Source organism: Canis lupus, chromosome 32 (genome assembly GCF_048164855.1).
Source record: "Canis lupus baileyi chromosome 32, mCanLup2.hap1, whole genome shotgun sequence".
Classification (NCBI taxonomy): domain Eukaryota; kingdom Metazoa; phylum Chordata; class Mammalia; order Carnivora; family Canidae; genus Canis; species Canis lupus.
In genome coordinates, this window is record NC_132869.1 from 14738146 (window position 1) to 14761639 (window position 23494).

The window sequence follows — 23494 nt, forward strand, 5'->3', positions numbered from 1 at the left end:
ATCCAGAATTTGGATATATGTGGCTTATAAAGACAGGGCTTCCAGGAGAAACCAATAAGGGAGTGGGGAAATGAAGAAGAGAGAATGGGAAGAACAAGGGAACACCCCTCAACATTAGTTTTGCCTTGAAGCAAAGGAGCTGGGCTTTGGGACCTCACATCAGCCTATCTTTGGCTATAAGCTACAGAATGCATTGTGTGGGATGAAACATAAAATTCCAAGGTACTTCCAGCTCATTACAGTGCGGTAGGGTAGTCTGCAGGGCTGTGGTAATGTGTAGGTGCTAGTTGTTAACAGCAAAATGTGAAAAAAAGCTGGGTCATAGAACCCGGGTGGGGCTTCAGTTTGCTACTGAGAGTTTCCTGTTAACTTCCTCTGTGGGGCTCACAACACTTGAAGTACCAAACTTCTATTAAAAATTCAAAATTGGGCAGCTTGGTGGCTTAGCGGTTTAGCCCTGCCTTCAGCTCAGGGAGTGATCCTGGAGACCTGGGATCGAGTCTCACATCGGGCTCCCTGCATGGAGCCTGCTTCTCTCTCTGCCCCTCTCTCTCTCTCTCTCTCTGTGTGTGTGCGTGTCTCATGAATAAATAAATAAAATCTTTAAAAAATAGAAAGATTAAAAAAAAATAAAAGTTCAAAATTTCTAGGGGCTAGAATTAAAGTGTGAATGCCCATGAACTCAGACCTGAGTTTGGATCCTAATTCACAAAAGAAATTAGAAAAATCATTATTACTGGTTTGACTCTTTGTTACCATATCCATAAAATGGAACAATTATTCCTACATCATAAAGTTTATTCATTTATTCGAACGGTTGAGAAAGTTGCCTGCCCAGAGGATTCAGAAAGTGCTCAGCAATTACCTCAGCTCATTGTAATGTTAAAATCTCCCTCAGAATATCCCAATATCTTTTTAATAAAAAGAGCCTGCAAAATTTCCCTTGTTCAGGGAGACACACCTTTGGAAATGATTTCCCATGATCGCCTTGTTTGTACAAATAAAGTTGACTTTGTAAGGCAACTCCGTTTGGTGTAGTCCCTGTCTATAACTCATCAAGGAGCAGGCCTTTGTTTGGTTTGGTAACTAACAGTCCTGGCATAGTAAATAGTCAATACATAATCAAGAAATGAAGGCCACCTAGTGGCTCAGGGGTTGAGCCGCTGCCTTTGGCTCAGGTTCTGATCCAAGGTCCAGGGATCCAGTCCCGCATCGGGCTCCCTGCAGGAAGTCTGCTTCTTTCTCTGCCTATGTCTCTGCCTCTCCGTGTCTCTCATGAATCAATAAATAAAATCTTTTAAGAATAACAAAATAATTGAAAAATAAAACACTTTTTTACATCTGATTGTAAAGACCAGATTATGAGCAGGTTTTTCATACACTGAATGAGAGAGAGAGAGAGAGAGAGAGAGAGAGGGAGGGAGAGAAAGAATGGGGGGGGGGGCCCTGGGGCCCTGGCCCTCAGCCCCTAGTACCCCCAGTGACCACACATCATTGGAACAACCAAAAATAGCCCTGTTAATTTTCAAAACTTTTAGAGAGGCGATACTGCCTCTATTGAATGAGAACCACTTTTTCTTGAGAGTGGGGAGTAGCTGATCTAAAGAACAACATTCTGGCGCCTCTCTCTTCTGAGGACGAAGCTAACCCTTTCCTAACCCGGTACACGGCGTTCCGCCCAGAGACTGATGACGCGGCCCGTGGCCTCGGGTTTTGATTGGGCAGGTGAGAAATGAAAATAGCGGATTAAAAGGAGGGAGAGCCCCAACGCCTTCCGCCGTCCTGTCGCTAGCCTGGGCCGAGACCCCTCGGAGACCGTGGCCGGGCTCCTGCCTGCGCGCCGCCGCGCCGGAGCGCGCTCGCGGTGAGTCCGCTCCGGGGCCGCGCCTCCCGGTCCTCGCTCCCGGCGGCGGGTAGCCGGGCGCCTGGGTTCGCGCCCCCGCGCTCGGCGCAGGCCGGCCGGGGAGCGGCGCGGAGGCTGAAGCGTGGCGCGCGGCGGGCAGCCGGCCCTCCAGGGCGTCCTGGCTGGATAGCTGCCGGCGCGGGACTGGGCTGGACCAGACAGAACCGCTAAGTCATCGCTGGGGTGCGTGGCTGGGTGGGCGGTGGCGGGCGCTTCCGTTCCGGGCTCCCCCGCCTCCACCTGAAGGTTCTCTCTCCCTGGGAACAGCGCGGAGGAGGAGGAGCGAGGGGTCACTGAAGGGCGGCGACCGGCCGAAGGCAGCTGTCCAGGGCCTAAGACAAGACTTGCCTCGGTGAGTGGGCGCGTCCGGCGGAGCGCTGGGCCGTCCTCGGGTGCCCTCCTCCCCATTTTCCTTTAGGGTCCCACATTTCCCCCACGGGTTCTAGGGCTTGTGTCTAAATCCAGATTGTGTCACACTGTTTTGTGTAACATTTCTATGGCAGCTTATATGTTTGTTTTTGTAAAAGCTTTATTGAGGGACGTCTGGGTGGCTCAGAGGTTGGGCATCTGCCTTTGGCTCAGGGCATGGCACTAGGGTCCCGGATCAAGTCCCACATTCGGGCTCCCTGCATGGAGTCTGCTTCTCCCTTGCCTCTGTCTCTGCCATTTAAAATAATAATAAAAAAAAAGGCTTTATTGAGATATAATTCACAAACCATACAATTCGTGTTCAACGTAACACCACTCAGTGGGTTTTAGTGTATTCACAGAGATGTGCAGACATCACTTCAATTTTAGGACATTTTCCTGATCCCAAAAGAAACCCTGTACCCATTAGCAGTCATTTCCTATTTCTCCTCAACACCCCAGGCCTAAGGAACCACTCACCTTTCTGTCTCTAAGGAGTTGCCTGTTCTTGACATTTTATATTAAAGGAATCAAACCGTTTATGGTCTTTGGTGATTGGCTTCTATGACTTTATATGATGTTTTCAAAGATCATCCATATTATAGCAAGTATCTGTCCTTTATTTTTTTATTTTACTGCTGAATAATACTTCATTCTATTGATATATCACATTTTGTTTATCCATTCATTATTCAGTAGGTACTCAGGTTGTTTCTACTTTTTGTGGTATTAAGAATGATATTGTTATCCACATTCTTTTTTTAAAGATTTTTATTTATTTATTTATTCATAGAGACAGAGAGAGAGAGAGAGAGAGGCAGAGACACAGGCAGAGGGAGAAGCGGGCATCATACAGAGAGCCTGACATGGGACTCGATCCAGGGTCTCCAGGATCACGCCCTGGGCTGCAGGCGGCGCTAAACCGCTGCACCACTGGGGCTGCCCTGTTATTAACATTCTTGTACAAGTTTTCAGATTGGACAGAAGCTTTCAATTCTCTTGGAGTGGAGTTGCGGAGTCATATGGTAACTCTATGTTTAACCTTTTGAGGAACTGCCAGACTGTTTTCCAAAGCTGCTGCACCATTTTACATTCCCACCAGCACTATATGAGAATCTCAATTTTTCTACATCCTCAACAACACTTGATATTTTCTATTTCTTAAATTATAGTCATCCTAGTGAGTGTGAAGTGGTATCTCATAATGGCTATAATATGCATTTCCCTAATGATGACTGAGGATGCATTGTTTTTTAAATTACAAAATTTAAATTTTTCTTTATTATTATTTTTAAAAGATTTTATTTATTCATGAGAGACACACACACACACAGAAAGAGAGAGAGAGAGAGAGAGGCAGAGACATAGTCAGAGGGAGAAGCAGGCTCCCTGCAGGGAGCCCAATGTGGACTCGATCCCAGGACCCGGGATCATGCCCTGAGCTGAAGGCAGATGCTCAACCAATGAGCCACCCAAGTGTCCCAACAAAATTATTTTTAGAAAGAATTTACATGCTGAGGTTTTGAGAACTTTAACCATCTACATCACATGTCCAAAGTCACAGAGCCTAGACTCAAAACAAGTCTCTCTAAGGCAAATGCTTGAACTCCACCCCCTCTTTCCTAAAAGAGAATCTGTGATAAAACTCTTCAAGAAAATTTCTCTTGTTATCTCTGTTAGAAAGGGAACACTGCACAAGATGAATCTCTGCATGGACTAAATGGTTCATTTCTTATTTGCTATTAGAAACCCAAATGTGCAAATAACTTTTTGGTCTCTTAATTTTTCTTTGTAAAAAATAAGTGTTTCCAGGGCACCTGGGTGGCTTAGTCAGTTAAGTGTCTGACTTGATTTGATTGATCTGACTTGATTTCAGCTTAGGTTGTGAAAACAAGCCCCCAGTTGGGCTTTGTACTGGGTATAGAGTCTGCTTAAGATTCTCTCTCAACCTCTTCCTCTGCTCCTTCTCCTTCTCTCTCTCTCTAAAAAAAAAAAACCAAAAAAAAACAAAAAAAAACGTGTTTCCTTGACATCCTCACACTGGATCTTAGATGAAGTAGTGACACTTTCTTGGTATGCAGTACTTTTTTTTCTCTTTTTTTAAAGATGTATTCATCCACTGTTTTAGAGAGTCAAGCAGACTCCACATAGAGCTCAGAGCCCCATATGGGGCTTGAGACCATGACCCAGCCAAAACTAATAGCCAGACGCTCAATTGACTGCACCACCCAGATGCCCCAGCATGAAGTGATTTTGTGCTTTTCTTCATGTTAGTGCCCTTTGGACTTCTTCTTCCCACTGTCATCAGGACATGGAATGTGGAAAGACAAAAGCTTAAACTTTGTTTAAATGCATAATTATCCAAATATTTTGAGTACACATTTTTTTCCTCTAGATATCTATTCATTTTATACTACTATCAATTTTACGTTAGATATTACCAAAATTTACTTTTTCTCTTTTTTACAGTTAAAAATTCAGGTTGTGTAGTCTTAAAAGTGACATCCAGAAGCCTCATAAACCCACCTACGTAGGAACACAGCAGTTGTAGAGGTGGAGAGAGGAGCAACCAGAATTAGAGTTCAAATATACCTGACCAACAGCTGTGACACACTGGGGACTTTAACATTCACTGGGGACTGTAAACTTTGACACAGATCACTTAATTCTCTGAAGACTGGATCCAACAATCACGATGAATACAAGAATGTGCTATGGTAGCATGGTGAGTTCCAGACAAACCCGAGAATTCGGTACAGCTGGGGAAGGAGGCCCAAGTCCTGAGATGGTCTTAGAAGCAGAACTGATAGACCTCAGGGAAAGTGATGAAATAGTTGACCTCACCTGCGAATCGCTAGAACCTACAGTGATTGACCTAACTTGCCACGACTCTGTTGTGATTACTGAAGAAAGGAGGCGACGAGGGGGGAACACAAGGTCATTCCAAGGCCAAACTGGCAGCTCTGTGGTGAGCAGTGATAAGGAGGAGTTGATGAGAAACAGGGATGTATATGTGACCGACAGTACCTGCCATAATGCCCTGGAAGAAGAAGCTGTAAGTTGCACACTACCTGGTTATATCCGGTGCCGAATTTGTATGGATGGGTACTCGGAGATTGAACTAAGTAGGCGACACATTTACTCTACAGAATGTGGCCATATCTTCTGTAGTCGGTGCCTCTGCATGTCCCTTAAATATAATAAAAATTGCCCAGTTTGTTTGAAGAAAATCAACTGCTATCAGTACCACCGCATTTTTGTATGAGGTGTGTTGTGTTATTCAGGACAGAACCCTTGGGATGGAAACATGTCCTCATGCAGAAAATATGGATTCTTGCCATCCAATACACTGGACTCAAAAAGTCTGCTTTAAAAAATTGCTCTCTGGAGTATGTGAAAAACTCGTTCATTTCTCACACAATATGAAACTCTTTTTGATTCCCTTTGGTTTCACGCTTCAGGGCTGGGCTTTGGTACTCAATGTGCCACAGACTGGTGGTTGACCTCAAAGCAATTTTTCCTTTTTTTTTTCTTCATAGTATTCAATTTTTAACTGGCCACACATGGGCATTTTGGATCATGTAAACAAGGGCAACATCCTAGAGATGGTGAAGCAAGTGGATGGAAGGAACCTGGGAGACTAACAATTTTGTGAGTCAGCACCACCATACAAATTTGGACTTTTACTTGAGAGATAAATAAACTTTATTCTGTTAAAGCAACCCGATATGAGGTCTTCTTTAGAACAATGGAAACTGTATATTAATTAAGGGGCCAGGCAGTGTGCTGTCTCTGGGTTTCTCTGGATTTCCTGATTCCAGTGGAATGGAAGGAAGTCAGTTCCTTCTGACCACCTCTCCAACCAGCAGGGTACAGATCGGTACGTGGGCAGATACCATGTCCCCTGGGACTAGTATGAGGACTTGTGTAGGCACACTGAAATCTAGAATTGTGGTTCTGTGCTCTGCCAGGCCAGAGAAGAGATGCCATCACCCTGGCTTTACAGGTGTGCCTGCCTTCACCACACTGGGCAGCTAATCAACAAGTTGGCATGCTTCTCTATGAACAAACACATCACTGTATCACCGTTCCAGCTGCTCCAGGGTCACAGGTCTTGAGAAGACCTCCTTGCCACTCATGCCACACCTTCAGCTAAACACATACTCTTTCTTTTTTTGCAGAGGATCATATAGCACTCACAGTTCAGCCTGCACTTTAGAACTAGAGAACTTCAGTGCCCTTTCCTTTTCTCTTAGAATTAAATAGTAAAGTTTGTTCCTTATTTCTAAGGCCATAGCAGTTCCTTTCTCCGAGGCCCTGTGTAGTATCTGTCCACACACTGCACCCTCTGAAATGTTCCAAACTCCAGGCTTTGGTTGCTTGACTTGGCACAGGATATGCAAGATAAATGTGGTATGCTCCCCTCTGTGGGTTCCTTTGTACATTCTTTTTTTTTTTTTTAATTTGTATTTATTTATGATAGTCACACACAGAGAGAGAGAGAGAGGCAGAGACATAGTCAGAGGGAGAAGCAGGCTCCATGCACCGGGAGCCCGACGTGGGATTCGATCCTGGGTCTCCTGGATCGCGCCCTGGGCCAAAGGCAGGCGCCAAACAGCTGCGCCACCCAGGGATCCCTCCTTTGTACATTCTAAGATGAAAAGGAGAAGAAAAAGAACATGAAAATGAAAAAAAGAACAATTTCTAAATATTATCTTCCTACATTTAAAGAGATCATCTTATGCATCCCACTTTGGAGACAATTAAATGCTCTGTGACACAGCACAGTGTATCAGAAAACTGACTAATGATGGAAACATCTGAGGTGCCTCTTAAATACAGATTCTGCTTTTGCACATACTGTCTCTGTGATTAGGATAAAAAGCGGACTCTCCAGTTTGTCAGCAGCCCTCAACCCTCCCTATTGCAGTCTACTTAACCCACTACACACATCCCTTACCTGCAAAGCTCATACATTTGAGGGTTTTTTTTTTTAAGATTTTATTTATTCACGAGAGACAGAGAGAGAGAGAGAGAGAGAGAGGACATTTGACTTTTTGACTCTGTTTTAGGGGAAAAAAATAGAAGTGATTCTGACTTTTTCAAAAAAATCAAGATTAGTTTTATAGACAGCAAGATGCACTGATTTCAAGTGTATAATTAGATGAATTTGAGCAAATATATATAGTCATAATGACCGACACCCCAATCAAAACATAGAACAGTTCCATCATTCCAGAAAGTTCCCTTATGCCCCTTTCTAGAAAATCCCGACCCCCCACAAGCAACCACTATTCTGATTACTGTCCCCATACACATGCTTGGGAACACTAACTTTTATTACTTCATTGTCTAGCCCAGCTAGCTCATCGGGAAGGAAAATTTGATAGAGATTTAGATTTGGAGTATAAGTACTAGGCAGGGATCAAATGTTTTAGTGGCAGCACAATTAATACTACCTCTTTTAAGAATTGAAGCAAAAAATAAGAGAAAGACAAATACCATATGATTTCACTCATATGTGGAATTTAAAAGACAAAACGATGAACATATGGGAGAAAAAAGAGAGAGACAAACTAGGAAAAACAGACTCTTACTATAGAGATCAAACTGAGGGTTACCAGAGGGGAGGTGGGTGGGAGGATGGGTTTAATGGGTGATGGATTAAGGAGGGCACTTGTAGTGATGAGCATTGGGTGTTGTATATAAGTGATGAATCACTAAATTCTACACCTGAAATTGATATATTAATTAACTTAAATTTAAATAAGACTTTGAAGTAATCCCTGGGTGGCTCAGTGGTTGAGCATCTGCCTTTGGCTCAGGTAGTGATCCTGGGATCAACTCCCACACTGGGATTCCCACAGGGAACCTGCTTCTCCCTCTGCCTATGTCTTCGCCTCTCTCTGTGTCTTTCATAAATAAATAAATAAAATCTTTTTTAAAAAAATAAGAACTTGGGGATGCCTGGGTGGCTCAGTGGTTCAGTATCTGCCTTCAGCTCAGGGTGTGATCCTGGGGTCCTGGGATCAAGTCCCGCATCTGGCTCCCTGCTTGGAGCCTGCTTCTCCCTCTTCAGGCTCCCTGCATGGAGCCTGCTTCTCCCTCTGCCTATGTCTCTGCCTCTCTCTCTGTGTGTCTCTCATGAATAAATAAATAAAATCTTAAAAAAAAATAACTTGAAGAAAATAAAATGATACTTTAAAACAAAATGAAACAGAAAAAACCCCTAAAAGCCTTTTGTGGACAGGGGTACAATAACTATTAATAAATATTAATTTAATGCAAAAAAAGGAGAATTGAAGCAAGAAAGTGTCAATAATAATAACACCTACCATTTATTAAGTAATAGTTATATTCCAGGCACAGTACTAGGTACTTCATACTCCTAGGCAGTCAAGGTATACACCTAGGCAAGAACAGGAAACCAACAGGATGTCAGAGCAGAAGTTGAAGTGAGTTGCCACAAAGCATATTGACATGAATAATTTGGCTGACTATTGTGCATGGCTGTGGGAAGAAGTGAAGTAAAGAAAAGAAGATTAAGGCCACATCATGAATAGGGAGCATTGTGTGCTGAGTTATAGAGCGTATTCTATAGGTGCTAAAGAGCCCTTAAAGGCTCTGGAGGAGAGCCCCCAGAGAAAGATTCTTAAGGATTCAGCATGATCTCAGTGAAGGTCAAAGATGCTGTTTGAAAGTTGAGGAAAAAATATGGAGGTGGAATTGAGAAGGGAAAATTCTGCTGTTGACTTTCCTCTCAAAATAGAAGTGAATTTAATGAAGTGTATAAGAAATAGGATGAAGTAACCTTGGTCTGGGAATTTGTTAGTCCACTGGTACTCTCCTGCCTTCAGATGTCTAACAGTTTCATTTTTATGCCAGCAGAGCTGTGCAAGCCCTCTAAACTGTGGCAGCTTCTAGGAGATGGTGTTTCTTCTGAAGCAGCAATGGCAGGACTCCAGGGGGACAGCTGTGGAAGCTGGATTTAGCTTCCAGTCCTTTTTAGAAAAGTAGAAGCTCATTTGACCAGAGTGGATACGGGATTAGGAGATGTAGACATTCAAATGAATTTACTTGAAGCCCGATCTAGCTTTAGACCAATTTAATCTGGCAATGTGCATTTATCATTTTCTGATGTTCACTGAGGTTACAGCAGAGAATGAAAGCCAAATTTCTTGAGCTGTAATATATCTGGATTTCATCAACCACAGATTTAAATTGAACTATTCAAGAAAGGGGTTAAGAGAGACAAGAGTAGAGAAGTCAGGCCCAAGTTTCAGCAAGGACTGGTCTTTTCTATTGTCTAGTCCAGAATGAATTTATCCATACTGTAAATATTAACTACACCTTCCAGGAGAAACAAATTACTCTCCAAGAACCTAAAATTGTTACAAAGGATAAAATTTCTGTCCTTTCCTTAGCTATACCAATTAGGTCCCACTGACTTGATATTAAAATCTGTACTGGGATGATTGTCCCAGGGAGTTTTAATAAAATAGGTTTCAGTGACATTGTCAGCTCAGTGTCTGTCTCTAATTTTTTAATTTTTTTTAAATTTACTTATGATAGTCACAGAGAGAGAGAGAGAGGCAGAGACACAGGCAGAGGGAGAAGCAGGCTCCATGCACCGGGAGCCTGACGTGGGATTTGATCCTGGGTCTCCAGGATCGCGCCCTGGGCCAAAGGCAGGTGCCAAACCGCTGCGCCACCCAGGGATCCCTCAGTGTCTGTCTCTAAAATAATAGTTTCCCTGCAGCAAGAGCAGGGAACAACAGCACCCAACACCTGTACAAATGCACATGAACTCCCAGTGTTTCTTACCTACTGTCTTCCTTTGGCTTTCCTGACAGCCTCATGGATATCTAGAACTGGCAAAAGTCTCAAGGCAGCACAGGCCTTTTTTGTCTGTAGGTTCTGGTATCCTAGCCCTATCCAGTACTCCCTGAATGGGTTCGGGTCTCAGGCTGGTAAGCAAAGTTGAGCCCTACGGTCTATTCACAGTTAGGGACAGCGGGCTTTTCTGCCAGACTTATTTATAAACCATTTTAGACATTTGTTAATACACAGTATTTTAGAAGTTAAACATGTAGTTTTCTTCTTCCATTTCCAGTTTCATAGCTGCATTTCACAGTATTAAGCAGGTGGGCTTCTGATTTTAAGACAATCTTTTTCTGTTTCACTATCCAGGGGTCTATTTACAGACAGCTCTAACATCCTAACCCTCACTATATGGGAGACATTACTCAGGTTAGCATTTGATATGGGACCTTCCCTGACCCCCTTAGCTGTCACCAGGCAAAAAGATCCTATAGGGCATATTCTGTTTACCTTCTGTAGTGGCACATAGAAGGCATTTGGTCCCAGGTGTGGCTCTGCCAGTATCACTGACCCTGTAAAAGTACAGCAGAGGGGCTGCCTGGTGTGACAAGATAGAGGAAGTAGCTACTCACACTAGTTGGCTTCTCTGCTGAAAAAAGAGCCTGTAGAGAATGAACTTCTCTCTGCCTTTCCTCTGAACAAGCCCAAGCCACAGAGAAAACAGCTGTTCTAGTCTCCAACCAGAAGAGAGAAGGTGCAGTGCATTGCTAGGCATAGGCCATTCATTAGTTCACTCATTCATCTGCTCATTTACCTGGTATTTATTAAATTTCATAGTGTGGTAGGACTGTGTAGTCAAAAAGATGTATAAGACAGGCCTTTCCTCCAAGATGTTCACAGCTAGTGGAGAAGAAATGTGAAATGTGAAAAATAGTTGTAGTACAATGTAATACAATGAAAGAAATAATGCAGTGTAATAAAAGCTACAGTAGAAATATCTGCCAGGTCCTCGCTGAAGCACAAAAGAGGAAATAACTGTAACTTCCTTGGAGACTAGAAGATGGAAAATTGAACTTTTGGGTTATATTCAGCTCTGTTGGAGTTCTTGAAGATTAATACCTACGTATATCTCTTGTTATATTTCTTCTCCTTCTCTGAAGGAGAAGATTCGTAAACAATCTGCTATACCAGTGTCAGCTCATTATGTGCCAGGTGCTGCTAAGTCCGTTACATACAGCATCTCATTTAATCCTCACCACAATCCTATGAGGTAAATATTGTCATCTATATTTTGCATATGTTAAGACTGAGGCTTGGAAAAAGAAAAGTAAATTTATGACTTTGTTTTTGGGTTTTTTTCCCCCCTACAAATAGCATGGTAAAATCTAGTAGTGTAGTTTCTTAGATATCACCGTCCACTGCTTACCCCCAACTTTGTTTTTAAACAGTTAAATAAAAAGTGGAAGTGTCCCTTTATGAAATCTGGGACCTCATGCTATATAGGTTTTGGCATCACAAACTTTAGAGGTGGAAGGGAGTCTTAGGAAATCACATTTTATAGGAGGAACTGATTCTCAGAGGAGTTACATATTTTAGCCAACATTATTCAGTGTTCTGGGTTCTTCAGTGGGAGAGAAGTCTTCTGTCTTCTAAGAAGGCCAGTATTTTTGCCCCAGGGCTACAGACTCTATCTAGGATTTAGTACAATTATCTTTATTGAATGCTGTTAAACATTTCAGCCAAGCAGCAGCTGAGTGGCTCAGTTCATGATCTTAGGATTCTGGGATCAAGCCCCATGTCAGGGAACTTGCGACTCCCTCTCCATCTGCCCCTCTCCCCTTTTTGTGCTGTTTCTCTCAAATAAATAAAGAAAAAATATATATATATAGATTTTATTTATTTATTGAGACAGAGAGAGAGAGAGAGTCAGAGACACAGGCAGAGGGAGAAGCAGGCTCCATGTAGGTAGCCCGATGTGGGACTCGATCCCGGGACTCCAGGATCACACCCCGGGCTGCAGGCAGCGCTAAACTGCTGTGCCATCGGGGCTGCCCAAAGAAAATATTTTAAAAAATTTCAGCCAACAACATAAATTTTCAAGATGAAACAAAATTATTATTTTTTTAAACTTAGGAACATAGTTCCTAGCTGATCATCAAAATTTCATAGCCATTTGTTTGATAAGGAGTTTTATCCAACAAATGACATGTACTGTTAAGGTGAGCAAGTTACAGCACTACTCAGTAGCTGTTCACAATTTAGTGAAGGGATAGACATGAAATCTAACAAAATAATTATGTACAGGTATGCAGAAAAATCTAGGGTGCTACAGAAATGTATAAAGCACTGATTCTCAACTGGGAGTGAGTCCTACTCCCATACACCTAGCAGATATTTGGCAATGTCTGGAGACATTTGACTATCATAACAAGAGGGGGCGGTGTGCTACTAGCATCTAGTGAGCAGAAGCCAGAGACATGGCTAAACATCCTAAAATTCACAGGACAGTCCCCACAACAAAAACTAGCTAGCTCAAAATGTCAACAGGGCTGAAGTTGAGAAACTCTGATATAGAGCCAGCAAAATATTTTCTACAAAGGATGGGGGAGGGGAGTAAAGCTTGGTGGGGCTGGTTATGGAAGAGTTTACTAAAGAAATAATGATTGGGGGAGGGGGACAACATGTGCAAAGCTACAGACCCTGACATATTTGGGCAATCCTAAACACCAGAGGAATAGTTGTGGGCATTAAGACTGGACAGTGAGGCATTTAGTAGGAGCTAGATATTCTATAAAATCTTTTGCATTAGAGGAATTACTGTAAGAAAATCTGGTTCCATGATGGCTGTTTATATGTGGGTCACTCAGCACAGTCTAAGGACAGATCTCTGTGAACTAAAACTGCTCAAAAAAGAAATGAAGCTTTCCTCATCTTGCTTCCTTAGGGCCTAGGGTTTTCCAGGCATTTGTTTCGTTCTCAGAAATAGAGTCAGGGCTATTCAAATGGAACATGAGATCTGAGAGGTGGAATAGCTCTCTATTAAAGCCATTGAGGTGGCATCTCAATGCTGGGATCATAAGCAGAGATAAGTGATTATTTCTCATGCATTAGGCTTACAGGCAGATGCTTATTTGCTCTTTCCTAGAGAATCTCAGTTCAGAATTGGGGATATATCAATCTCAGGATTAGACCCACCTTGAATCTAAATGAGTTGCCTTTCCCCTCCCCCACAAAAAAGGGTGGGTGGGTAGGCCATTCCAATTAGGGTTTCTCTTTCTCTTAAGCTAATGATGATCAAAACTGACAAACTGCCACGGAATCCTCCAGACCTCTCTCTGGCCTTGCCCTATCTCCTCAGCTCCTGAACTTTTCTTCCTTCCGTCATGGTCTTAGCCCATTCTTAGCAAACTACCAGGTCCCGGACTCCTGGTCTGCAGCTATCCTGAGCCTGTTGTGCTAGGATTCAAGTGCCTGCATCTGCTCCCTAGTGGCCTGATGACAGAGCTTAATGGAGGTGAGCGACCCTTCTCTAACTCACCTGATTTTCTAGGCATAGTGTGGGAAACTGGGTCGCAGAAGGGGGTATGGATTTCAGAGCATGAAAGGAAATTTAGGGAAATATTTGTGGCAGCTTACAGCTGCTATACTTTCTTAGGGTATTGGAATAACTAAGGATTTATTTATTTATTTTAAAGATTTATTTATTTTAGTGGGGGGGGCAAGGAGGGACAGAGGGAGTGAGAATTTCAAGCAGACTCCCTGCTGGGCACAGAGCTGGACATGGGGCTAGATCCCACAATGCTGAGATCACGACCTGAGTGGAAATCAAGAGCTGGCTGCTTAACTGAGTCACCTAGATGTCCCTGGAATAACTGAGAATTTAGATAAGAGAGTTTGGTAGGTAAGTAGTGATGCCCACCGTAAACTTTTGAGAAAAATCAAACTAAATGCTATATAAAAATGTACTTTCTTTATTAACTAATCACTTTAATTATTTTTTATATTCTAAAGATTGTTTTGTTGTTTCAGTATGCATGGATCTGTTTCATCCTTTTCACATTTTAATTCTAGTATAGTTAACATACAGTGTTATATTAGTTTAAGTGTATAATATGGTGATTCAACAATCCTATATGTTACTCAGTGCTCATCAAGATAAGTGAACTCTTAATCTACCTTCACCTATTTTTTTAAAGATTTTATTTATTTATTTATGAGGGACACACAGAGAGAGGCAGAGACACAGCAGCAGGAGAAGCAGGCTCCCTGCAGGGAGCCGGATGTGGGACTCAATCCCAGGACCCCAGGATCATGACCTGAGCCAAAGGCAGATGCTCAACCATTGAGCCACCCAGCTGCCCCCTCTTCACATATTTCACCCATCTTAATCACTTTATTTTAGGTTGAAAAAATTTATTATGTATAACTGTTTGCCAGTTATACCATAACATTTGATATTTTATATTTATAGTAGAGCTCATACTCACAGGAATTAAACATTTTTTGGTCTTCCAGTTACTTATTTTTATCTTTAGTTGCATCTTTCAAAATTGACTGAAGAACTAATCATTTTTTTTCACTACAGTGAAGTCTGGGGTTATTTATACCTGTTAGAATTCTAAAAAGTTATACAAAGTTATAAATTCTAAAAAAGTTATAAATTCTTTTTTTTTAAAGTTATAAATTCTAAAAAGTTAGAACTGGCATTAGCTAAGATATACTTTTTTTTTTTAAAGATTTTATTTATTTATTCGCGAGAGACACACAGAGAGAGACAGCAACATAGGCAGGGAGCCCGATGTGGGACTAGATCCTGAGACTCCAGGATCACGCCCTGGGCAGAAGGCAGGTGCTAAACCACTGAGCCACCCAGGGATCCCGCTAAGATATACTTTTTAAAAAATTTTAATTCCAGTATAGTTAACATACAGTGTTATTATATTAGTTTCAGGTACACAATATAGTGATATGATAATTCTACACATTATTTAGTGCTCACCATAGTAAGTGTACAATCAATCCTCTTTGCCTATTGCACCCATCCACCCACCTACCACTCCTGCAGTAACCACCAATTCATTCTCTATAGTTGTTTATTTTGTTTTGTCTTTTTTTCCTTCATTTGTTTTGTTTCTTAAATTCCACATATGAGTGAAATCATATGGTATTTTTCTTTCTGTCTTATTTTGCTTAGCATTATACTCTAGAGCCATCCATGTTGTTGCAAATGGCAAGATTTCATTCTTTTTTTTTTTTAAGATTTTATTTATTTATTCATGAGAGACACAGAGAGAGAGAGAGAGAGAGGCAGAGACACAGGCAGAGGGAGAAGCAGGCTCCATGTGGGGAGCACAACATGGGACTCGATCCCCGGTCCCCAGGACCACACCCTCGGGCTGCCTGATTTCATTCCTTTTTATGGCTGAGTAATATTCTGTTGTGTGTACATACCACCTCTTCCTTATCCATTCATCTATCGATGGATACTTGGGCTGTTTCCATAATTTGGCTATTGTAAATAATGCTGCAAAAAACATAGGGGTGGGGCAGCCCAGGTGGTTCAGCGGTTTAGCGCCACCTTTGGCCCAGGATGTGATCCTGGAGACCCGGGATTGAGTCCCATGTCAGGCTCCCTGCATGGAGCCTGCTTCTCCCTCTGCCTGTGTCTGCCTCTCTCTCTTTCTGTGTCTCTCATAAATAAATAAATAAATAAATAAATAAATAAATAAATAAATAAATAAATTCTTAAAAAAAAAACACAGGGGTGCATGTATCCCTTCAAATTAGTGTTTTTGTATTCTTTGGGTAAATACCCAGTAATGAAATTACTGGATCATATGGTAGTTCTATGTTTAATTTTTTGAGGAACCTCCATAGTTTTCCACAGTGGCTCCACCAGTTTGCGTTCCTATCAATAGTGCACAAGGGTTCCCTTTTCTCCACATCCTCAATAACACTTGTTGTTTCTTGCATTTTTGGTATTAGTCATTTTGACAGGTGTATGGTGGTACCTCATTGTGGCTTTAATTTACATTTCCCTGATGATGAGTGATGTTCAGCATCTTTTCCTATATCTGTCAGCCATCTGTATGTCTTTTTTGGAAAAATGTCTGTTCATGTCTTCTGCCCATTTTTAACTGGATTATTTGTTTTTGTTATACAATTATATGAGTTATATATGTTCTTTTTATATTTTGGATACTAGTCCTTTATCTGATAAGTCATTTGTAAATATCTTCTCCCCTTCAGTAGGTTGTGTTTTAGTTTTGTTGAGTAGTTAAACATTTTTAATCGAATTCCCTTAAGATTTCTTCAAAGCTAAAACAAAGAAAGTTATATTTGTCTGAACTAAGTGTTTTCTTGATAGACATCAAAAGAAAAGCATTTTTCTGCATGTTTCTAATGACTTCATAGCTCTACTCCATCCTTGCCTTTTTTTCCTGCTTTATGAGAATATGCAAGGTAAGTGGAAGGAAGTGGATGTGCTTTTGTAAAAAGTGATTGCTGGGATGCCTTGGTGGCTCAGTGGTTGAGCATCTGCCTTCGGCTCACATAATCATGAGTCCTGGGATTGAGTCCCACATCAGGCTCCTTGCAGGGAACCTGCTTCTCCCTCTGCCTATGTCTCTGCCTCTCTGTGTGTCTCTCATGAATAAATAAAATCTTAAAAAGAAGTGAATGCTGCCAGCCAGTTACTTTCTAAGGATGAATTCCTATCCTTGACTTGAATTTCTCTCCTTCTGTCTTAAGGTTAGACATTCCCTAAGGAGTTGGAGTTGGCAGTGGGTATGATTTCCTAAGATTTCCAGATAGAAAAATTTCAGAATCTCCCTTGTTTTCCAATTTTCAGAATCTCCTATTCTTCCCTCTAGCGTAGTGGGAAATTGTTCCAGCAATTTTGCCTCACAAGTTTGATCCATTTTATAAATTCAACTGCACAAAACATTGATTGGACCTCTGCTGACTCAATGATTAGGAAAATGGGCTTTTGGGTTAGATAACCAGTTCAAATCCAGGCTCTACCACTTCATTACTGTGGGATCCTGGCAAGTTATTTAACCTCTCTAAGCTTCAATCTCCTTAAAAATGGTTGAATAATATCTATGTCATAAGGCTTTTAAGAGGATTAAATGAAATAATGCACTTAAAGCATTTTGCACAGTAAATGGTCAATATTAGTTAATACGATTAATGTTTTGTAGAAGAATCCATATTCTTGAAAGTCAGGGTAATTGGAAAAACTTCAACTGGCAAGATAAATTTACAATCAAATAACAAAAACTCATATAATATCGACAATAACATTAAATATATATTTTTATATACAAAGTGTACGAGTCAGTGGTTTTTCACAACTACAAAGTTATGCCATCATCACTACTATCTAATTCTAGAGCATTTTCATCACCACACACACAAAAAATTCCATACCCATTAGCAATTGCTCTTCATTCCCCCTTTTCCCCAGTCCTGGAAACTACTACTCTACTTTAAATATATTTTAGGGACACCTGGGTGGCTCAGCGGTTGAGTGTCTGCCTTCGGCTCATGGTGTGATTCTGGGGTCTGGGGATGGAGTCCCCACATCAGGCTCCCTGCAAGAAGCCTGCTTCTCCCTCTGCCTGTCTCTGCCCCCCAACCCCCATCTCTCATGAATAAATAAATAAAATCTTTAAAAAAATAAAAAATAAATGTAATTTAAAAACACATTGAATAAAATTCCTAAATATCATCCATTTCCATGGCTAGGAGTAACAACTGGCTCTGGCAGGCAACTTTTCTCTTAAATCACCAATTGGCCAGGTTCTCCCACAAGTTTTATCTTATTCAGAATGCACCTAATTTTAAAGCTTTCCAGACAGATTGATGGGTTTAAAATGCGATGTTTTTTGTACTTGCATATTTCCAGAGGGGCATATTTTTCTGAGTTTGGTCTTCTAAGCACATTGAAAGGGTGGAGAATAATTAGATTTTTTTTCTCTTTGAATTGCCCACTTAGCCTAATGCAAAAAAATTAAAGAATCTTAAGAAAATTTTTTGTTATCTATTGGTTAATGAAACTAAAATGAATCATTAATATATGAAAGGATGGTAAATTAAAAATTTTCACTGTACAACAGAACCATGGGAGATAAGACTAGAAATAGGAGTTTGCAAAACATTGTAGAGAATTCTGAAATATAGGGCCTTTTTAATTAAAAAACAAAACCAAAACCCACACAACTTATTTTGTTAGGCTATGGAAAGCAAAAGAAGATTTCCGAGGCAGAGAAATGTTAGCAATTATTATTTCTACTATTACTGACTACACTTTGTAACTGACTAGATGATGGGAAAGGAAAAAGAGAACACCCAAAGATAACTCATATTTCAAAACTGGGATATGGGTGGTATAATAAATAGAAATAGGAAGTCAAGCGAAGGAACTGACTTAGGGAGAAAGATGAATTATGTTTCAGGTTTGTTGAGTTTCAAGGACCCAGTTGTGAGCTCAGAGATGTGAGCTTAGAGATACAGATTTGGGAGTCACCTCATAGAGGTTGTACACAAAGTTGGAAATGAATGGCTTACTTGGGAAGAAGAGTATGGAGCTAGAAGAGAGCTGAAGATAGACAATGGTGATTGTTTACACTTAAGAAAGTGAAAAGAGGAAAAGAAACCAACCAAAGCAGAGGAGTGTCAGAGACAGGAGAACTAGAACAGTATAATATCACAAAAGCCAAAGGAGAAACTCAGTAAGTCAAGAAGGATGAAGATTGAGAGTAAGCCATTAAATGAGTGTTTAGCAAACTCCATGACAAGATTCCAGAAAAGTTATTAAAGTGTGCCGAGGTAGAAGGTCTGTTACAAGAGCAGAGATTCAGACAAGTTATCCTAAGAGGTAACCACACTTACCATGAGGATAAAAATGCATTCCTCCAACTTATTTGTTGAACCCCCTACTATGGCTAGGAATTGTGCTAGGCATAGGAATCCAGGAAGAGTCATAGGACAGTGCTGTGGTTAATGTAACATAGCCACTTTCCACATTTTTTTCTCTATATAATTCTTGTCTTTACCAATTAACTGACTCCATCCTACATTTCTGCATTTCTTCTGTCTTATGTTTAAAATTTCACTCCTAGATTCTGTTTCCTTTATGATTCTTCATGTCATGACCTTTCATGTTCCAAAGTCTACCTCATGGCTATCTATTTGATTTGCTTCATCTGTCAGTTTTCTGATTCTATTTCCAAAGTTAAATTCGCAAGAGGTTCTAGTTTGCCCAGATCATTTTTTTTGCATTAGGTCACACCTTGGGTTGTTAAACAGCCTATGGAATGAGTCAGAAGCCCACCTATATTTTATTCACCTGTGGCCTGAGACAGAATGGGAAGGCCACATGATGAATGCAGTCTTCCCTTTTTTTTTTTTTTTTTAAAAAAAAAAGAAAGGTCTGTTTATTTATTTTGAGAGAGACAGAAAGCACAAACATGAGCACAAGCAGGAAGAGCAGAGAGAGGAGAGAGAATCTGAGGCAGACTCCGTACTGACCAGAGAGCTCAATCTCACTATACTGAGATCACAACCTGAACTGAAAGCAAGAGTCAGATGCTTAATTGACTGTGCTACCCAAGCACCCCATGAATGTAGCCCTGACCTTTAGCATAGACTGTGCAAATGACAGTAACTTTGATTAACACATCTAGTAGGTACTGGGGATGAACCTTGGTTTTAAAAAATCCAGGTGTTCAGAGAACACATAGCCTTTTCTGTAGCACTGCTTAATACTGACTTTAAGTACTCATTTGTAGGGGCTGGAGAGAAATTCACCTTGTAATCTTTGAGGAGAGGCATCCACACTGTTTACTGCTGAAAGTACATTACCGAATCTGGTCAAGATGGTATATGAAGGACATACTGAAATATCTCTATAAATTGCTCCCCTAGACACATAGAAATATTGGATAAAGTGTCAAAAACAACTTAAGCTTTAGTTTTCAAATGGTAGAATAAAAATAGTAGTTTTATTTCTTATTTTCTCAGAAACTTACCCTTCTTTAACTCAAAACTACAAGGAGAATGAAAATCAGACAAACTCTATTTTCAATATAACTAGAGACATCTGTAACCCTGGATTACAACCCTATGAAGAAGGACTGCCCAATACAGTGAAAGTCAAATAGGAATGAGATCATGGATGCTTAGGGATGTAGATTTTATGCAAAGCAAGAATGATATAGCTCTCCAGACAAAGTGCCCCAAGACATGTAAGCACTTGTACAGAACAATGAAAACAGGCAAGCAGGCTAAAGCAGGAGCTTTCATAGACCTGTTTGTCACCAAGATTTGAGACATAGGGAAAGTGAAGTTGAACAAGGACAAATAAGCCATATTTGTGGAAAGCAGTCGGTTGGTCTAGAATAGTGGAGGAAACAGACTGCATTGTAAGCAACTCTGCAATGCTAACCATGAGGAAAAGTAAGGGCTATAAGAGCTCATAGATACAATGTTTCATTAAGAAAATAGTCTCAAATATGGCTTGTCTCTACCCTTTTGCCAATTTCTTATAAATAGCTTATTCAGGAAGAACTCACTTCATTCAAAGATGTTTAAGGAAAAAAAAAAGATGTTTAAGGAAACAAAAAATAAACAGTATCTATAAAAAAGAGTGGGAGAAAGGCAGCCTGGGTGGCTCAGTGGTTTAGCTCCGCCTTCAGCCCAGGACATGATCCTGGAGACCTGGGATCAAGTCCCAGGTCAGGCTCCCTGCATGGAGCCTGCTTCTCCCTCTGCCTGCTTCTCCTTCTGCCTGTGTCTCTGCCTTTCTATCTGTTTCTTGAATAAATAAAGAAAATCTTAAAAAAAAAATGGGAGAGCAAAGCACAGACAGCTACCAGATGTAGTTAGAAAATAAGAAAAGGAGGTGATCCCTGGGTGGCTCAGTGGTTTGGCGCCTGCCTTCAGCCCAGGGTGTGATCCTGGAGACCCGGGATCAAGTCCCGCGTCGGGCTCCCTGCATGGAGCCTGCTTCTCCCTCTGCCTGTGTCACTGCCTCTCTCTCTCTCTCTCTCCCCCACTCCCGTGTCTCTATGAATAATAAATAAATAAATAAATCTTTAAAAAAGAAAATAAGAAAAGGAGATTAAGAAGAATGAAGGCTGAGTAAGAAACTCCTATGTTTGTCTGATAGGAGTTTCAGAAAAAAAGAGACTGGAGAGAATGGTGGAGAGGTAATATTCAAAGAGAATATGGCTATATTTGATCCAAGCAGGCAAGATTCAGGTTTGGGGAAATCGGGTGTCAGGGATAGTGAACACAGGTGGTACACAAAACTAGGCAGTCAAGGTCTAGGGACACAAGCCAAAGACATGAAAATCTAGGTATGGGAAGGAGCAACAGAAATAGTCATCAATGAGAATGGAATTTGATGATAAGTTAAAAAATGTTCAGCTTTAGAAATAAAGCAGTTCTGGGTACTCAAATTTTCAAGGGGATGTATAGCATGAGAGAACTGGTGGACGCCTAGGTGGCTCAGTGATTGGGCATCTGCCTTTGGCTCGGGGCATGATCCTGCGCCGGTGATTGAGTCCCACATCAGGCTCCCTGTGAGGAACCTGTATCTCCCTCTGCCTATATCTCTGCCTGTCTCTCTGTGTCTCTCATGAATAAATAAAATCTAAAAACAAAACAAAACAAAAAAAGAATTCTTTGGATTCCCTTGATTCTATCACTTGAGTATTAGAACAAGTTTTGAGTTCTAGTTTTCCCTTTCAAGGGCATGAGATGTAATCCATGGACCAATCCTCAGGGATTCTGCCTTAGAATATATCTCCTATTCATATTTAAGTTTTTCATCCTTTGGAAAACATAATCTACAAGTTGAGAAATAGTATATGTCCATTTAATATTTCTTTTTCCCCCATAATAATCTTCCTCACTTTTTGTCTGCCTAAGATATGATCTGTCAAGTCCCATATTAGAGATCCTAGATGTTTCTCGTGGCCATACCTCCTACTCAAGTGTCAGGGACCTGTCAATTATGCTCCCCTAAAAATTCTTGTATCTGTCACACAAATTACCTCCTACTTTGAGGAGGTCTCATCTCAGTTCCCATTTTATGCTCCTGGATCACAGCCTTTCAGCTTTAGCATTTATTTAAGAAAGGGTAAAATACTCAGAGCTGCCTATGGTATATACTGGGAGCAACGGGTACTTGCATTTGAAACTTTGAGGTGGGCAAGGTCATTTTAGGAACTGTGGTAGAAAACTTTGTAGAAAGCAGAGCCCAGAATCCTGAAATCTGAGCAGCCAATAGTTATATAACCAGGTCTTCCACATGGTTAAGACAGACAAGCCCCTGAGACTCCAGAAATTCAATTCTGGTAAGGGTGTGGCCTGTGAGATGGAACTATAGCCCCTCCTTGCTGATTCTAGAGCACAGACAGGCCCAACCCATAGCTAGTGCTCAGATGATATAGGATAAAGGTAAGTGGAATGGGACAGAAAGGTAATACCACTCCTAGACTTGGGCAATGAGTGGTGGGGGAGAGGTTCTTTCCTGGGCCTGTGCTTTGAGGCTCCTAGACTGAGCCTCCTCTAGTTATGTTCTTCTTTACAAGACAAGGAGTCCATGAGACTAAAGAGCCTATTACTCTCTCTTACTTTGAATCACATGCCATGTATCCAGGACTCTAAAATTCTCTGCCCAAAAGATTCTTAGCCCACTGCTAGGGCCTCTATAGCTCCCAGCTGTGTGCCCAAAAGGTAGCTGTGTTAGATTGTGTGTGTGTGTGTGTGTGTGTGTGTGTGTGTGTGTGAAGCTTGGTTGTTTGGACTCGGTTTTCCACACACATGATTATGAGGTGTATGGGACAGGGTAAGCAGTCTCGGAGGTGAAAACAAGAATGGGTGAGGTGCTTCTAGTTGTACTTTATCCTGACTCACAAATATTAGTGGAGACCCAGATGTGAGCAGTTTATGGGCACAGCCTCTCTTTATTTCACTCATTTTAATGCCCCAGCAAATATGGACATTAGAACAGAGCTGGCATTATTGAATGCTTACTTCATCAGACTCTTAGATATTGATTGTAGCCACTTCTGGTGGCTACATATCAAATAGTAGCTATAATACAGCATTCAAAGCAGGATATGTTCAGTATAAAAATTTTGGCTCTGGAGTCAGATATAGCTTCAATTTTTTGAATTGTAAAATTTACATAAAATTAACCATTTTATTTTATTAAGATTTTTACTTATTTATTTGAGACAGAGAGATACAGAGGGAGAGGAAGAGAGAGAATATGAGCAGGGGGAGAGACAGAGGGAGAGGGAGAAGCAAGTTCCCTGCTGAGCCAGGAGCCTGATGTGGGGCTTGTCG

At 41.1% G+C, this 23494-nt stretch overlaps 1 protein-coding gene and 1 long non-coding RNA gene across 7 annotated transcripts in view; one reads left to right on the top strand and one right to left on the bottom strand.

The window, feature by feature from the left end:
• Positions 1–3647: 3647 nt before the first annotated feature.
• Positions 3648–23494, bottom strand: part of LOC140622575 (uncharacterized) — a 60748-nt gene continuing 40901 nt past the window's right edge. For 2 of the 3 annotated variants that reach the window (XR_012022286.1, XR_012022287.1), the window contains exons 3-5: positions 10947–11032; positions 8647–8720; positions 3648–6962 (exon numbers count right to left, since the gene is read on the bottom strand). This is a non-coding gene — a long non-coding RNA (uncharacterized lncRNA). Of the gene's footprint in view, positions 6963–8646; positions 8721–10946; positions 11033–13327; positions 13613–23494 lie in introns of those variants that run through there. The other variant, XR_012022288.1, reaches the window with a different exon arrangement.
• TRIM69 (tripartite motif containing 69) overlaps positions 13423–23494 on the top strand; it is a 44308-nt gene continuing 34236 nt past the window's right edge. For 2 of the 4 annotated variants that reach the window (XM_072808217.1, XM_072808219.1), the window contains exon 1: positions 13423–13646. In XM_072808217.1, coding sequence (XP_072664318.1) covers positions 13641–13646 — 6 coding nt within the window. In that variant the 5' untranslated portion in view covers positions 13423–13640. Of the gene's footprint in view, positions 13647–13911; positions 14034–23494 lie in introns of those variants that run through there. The other 2 variants (XM_072808216.1, XM_072808218.1) reach the window with 2 other exon arrangements.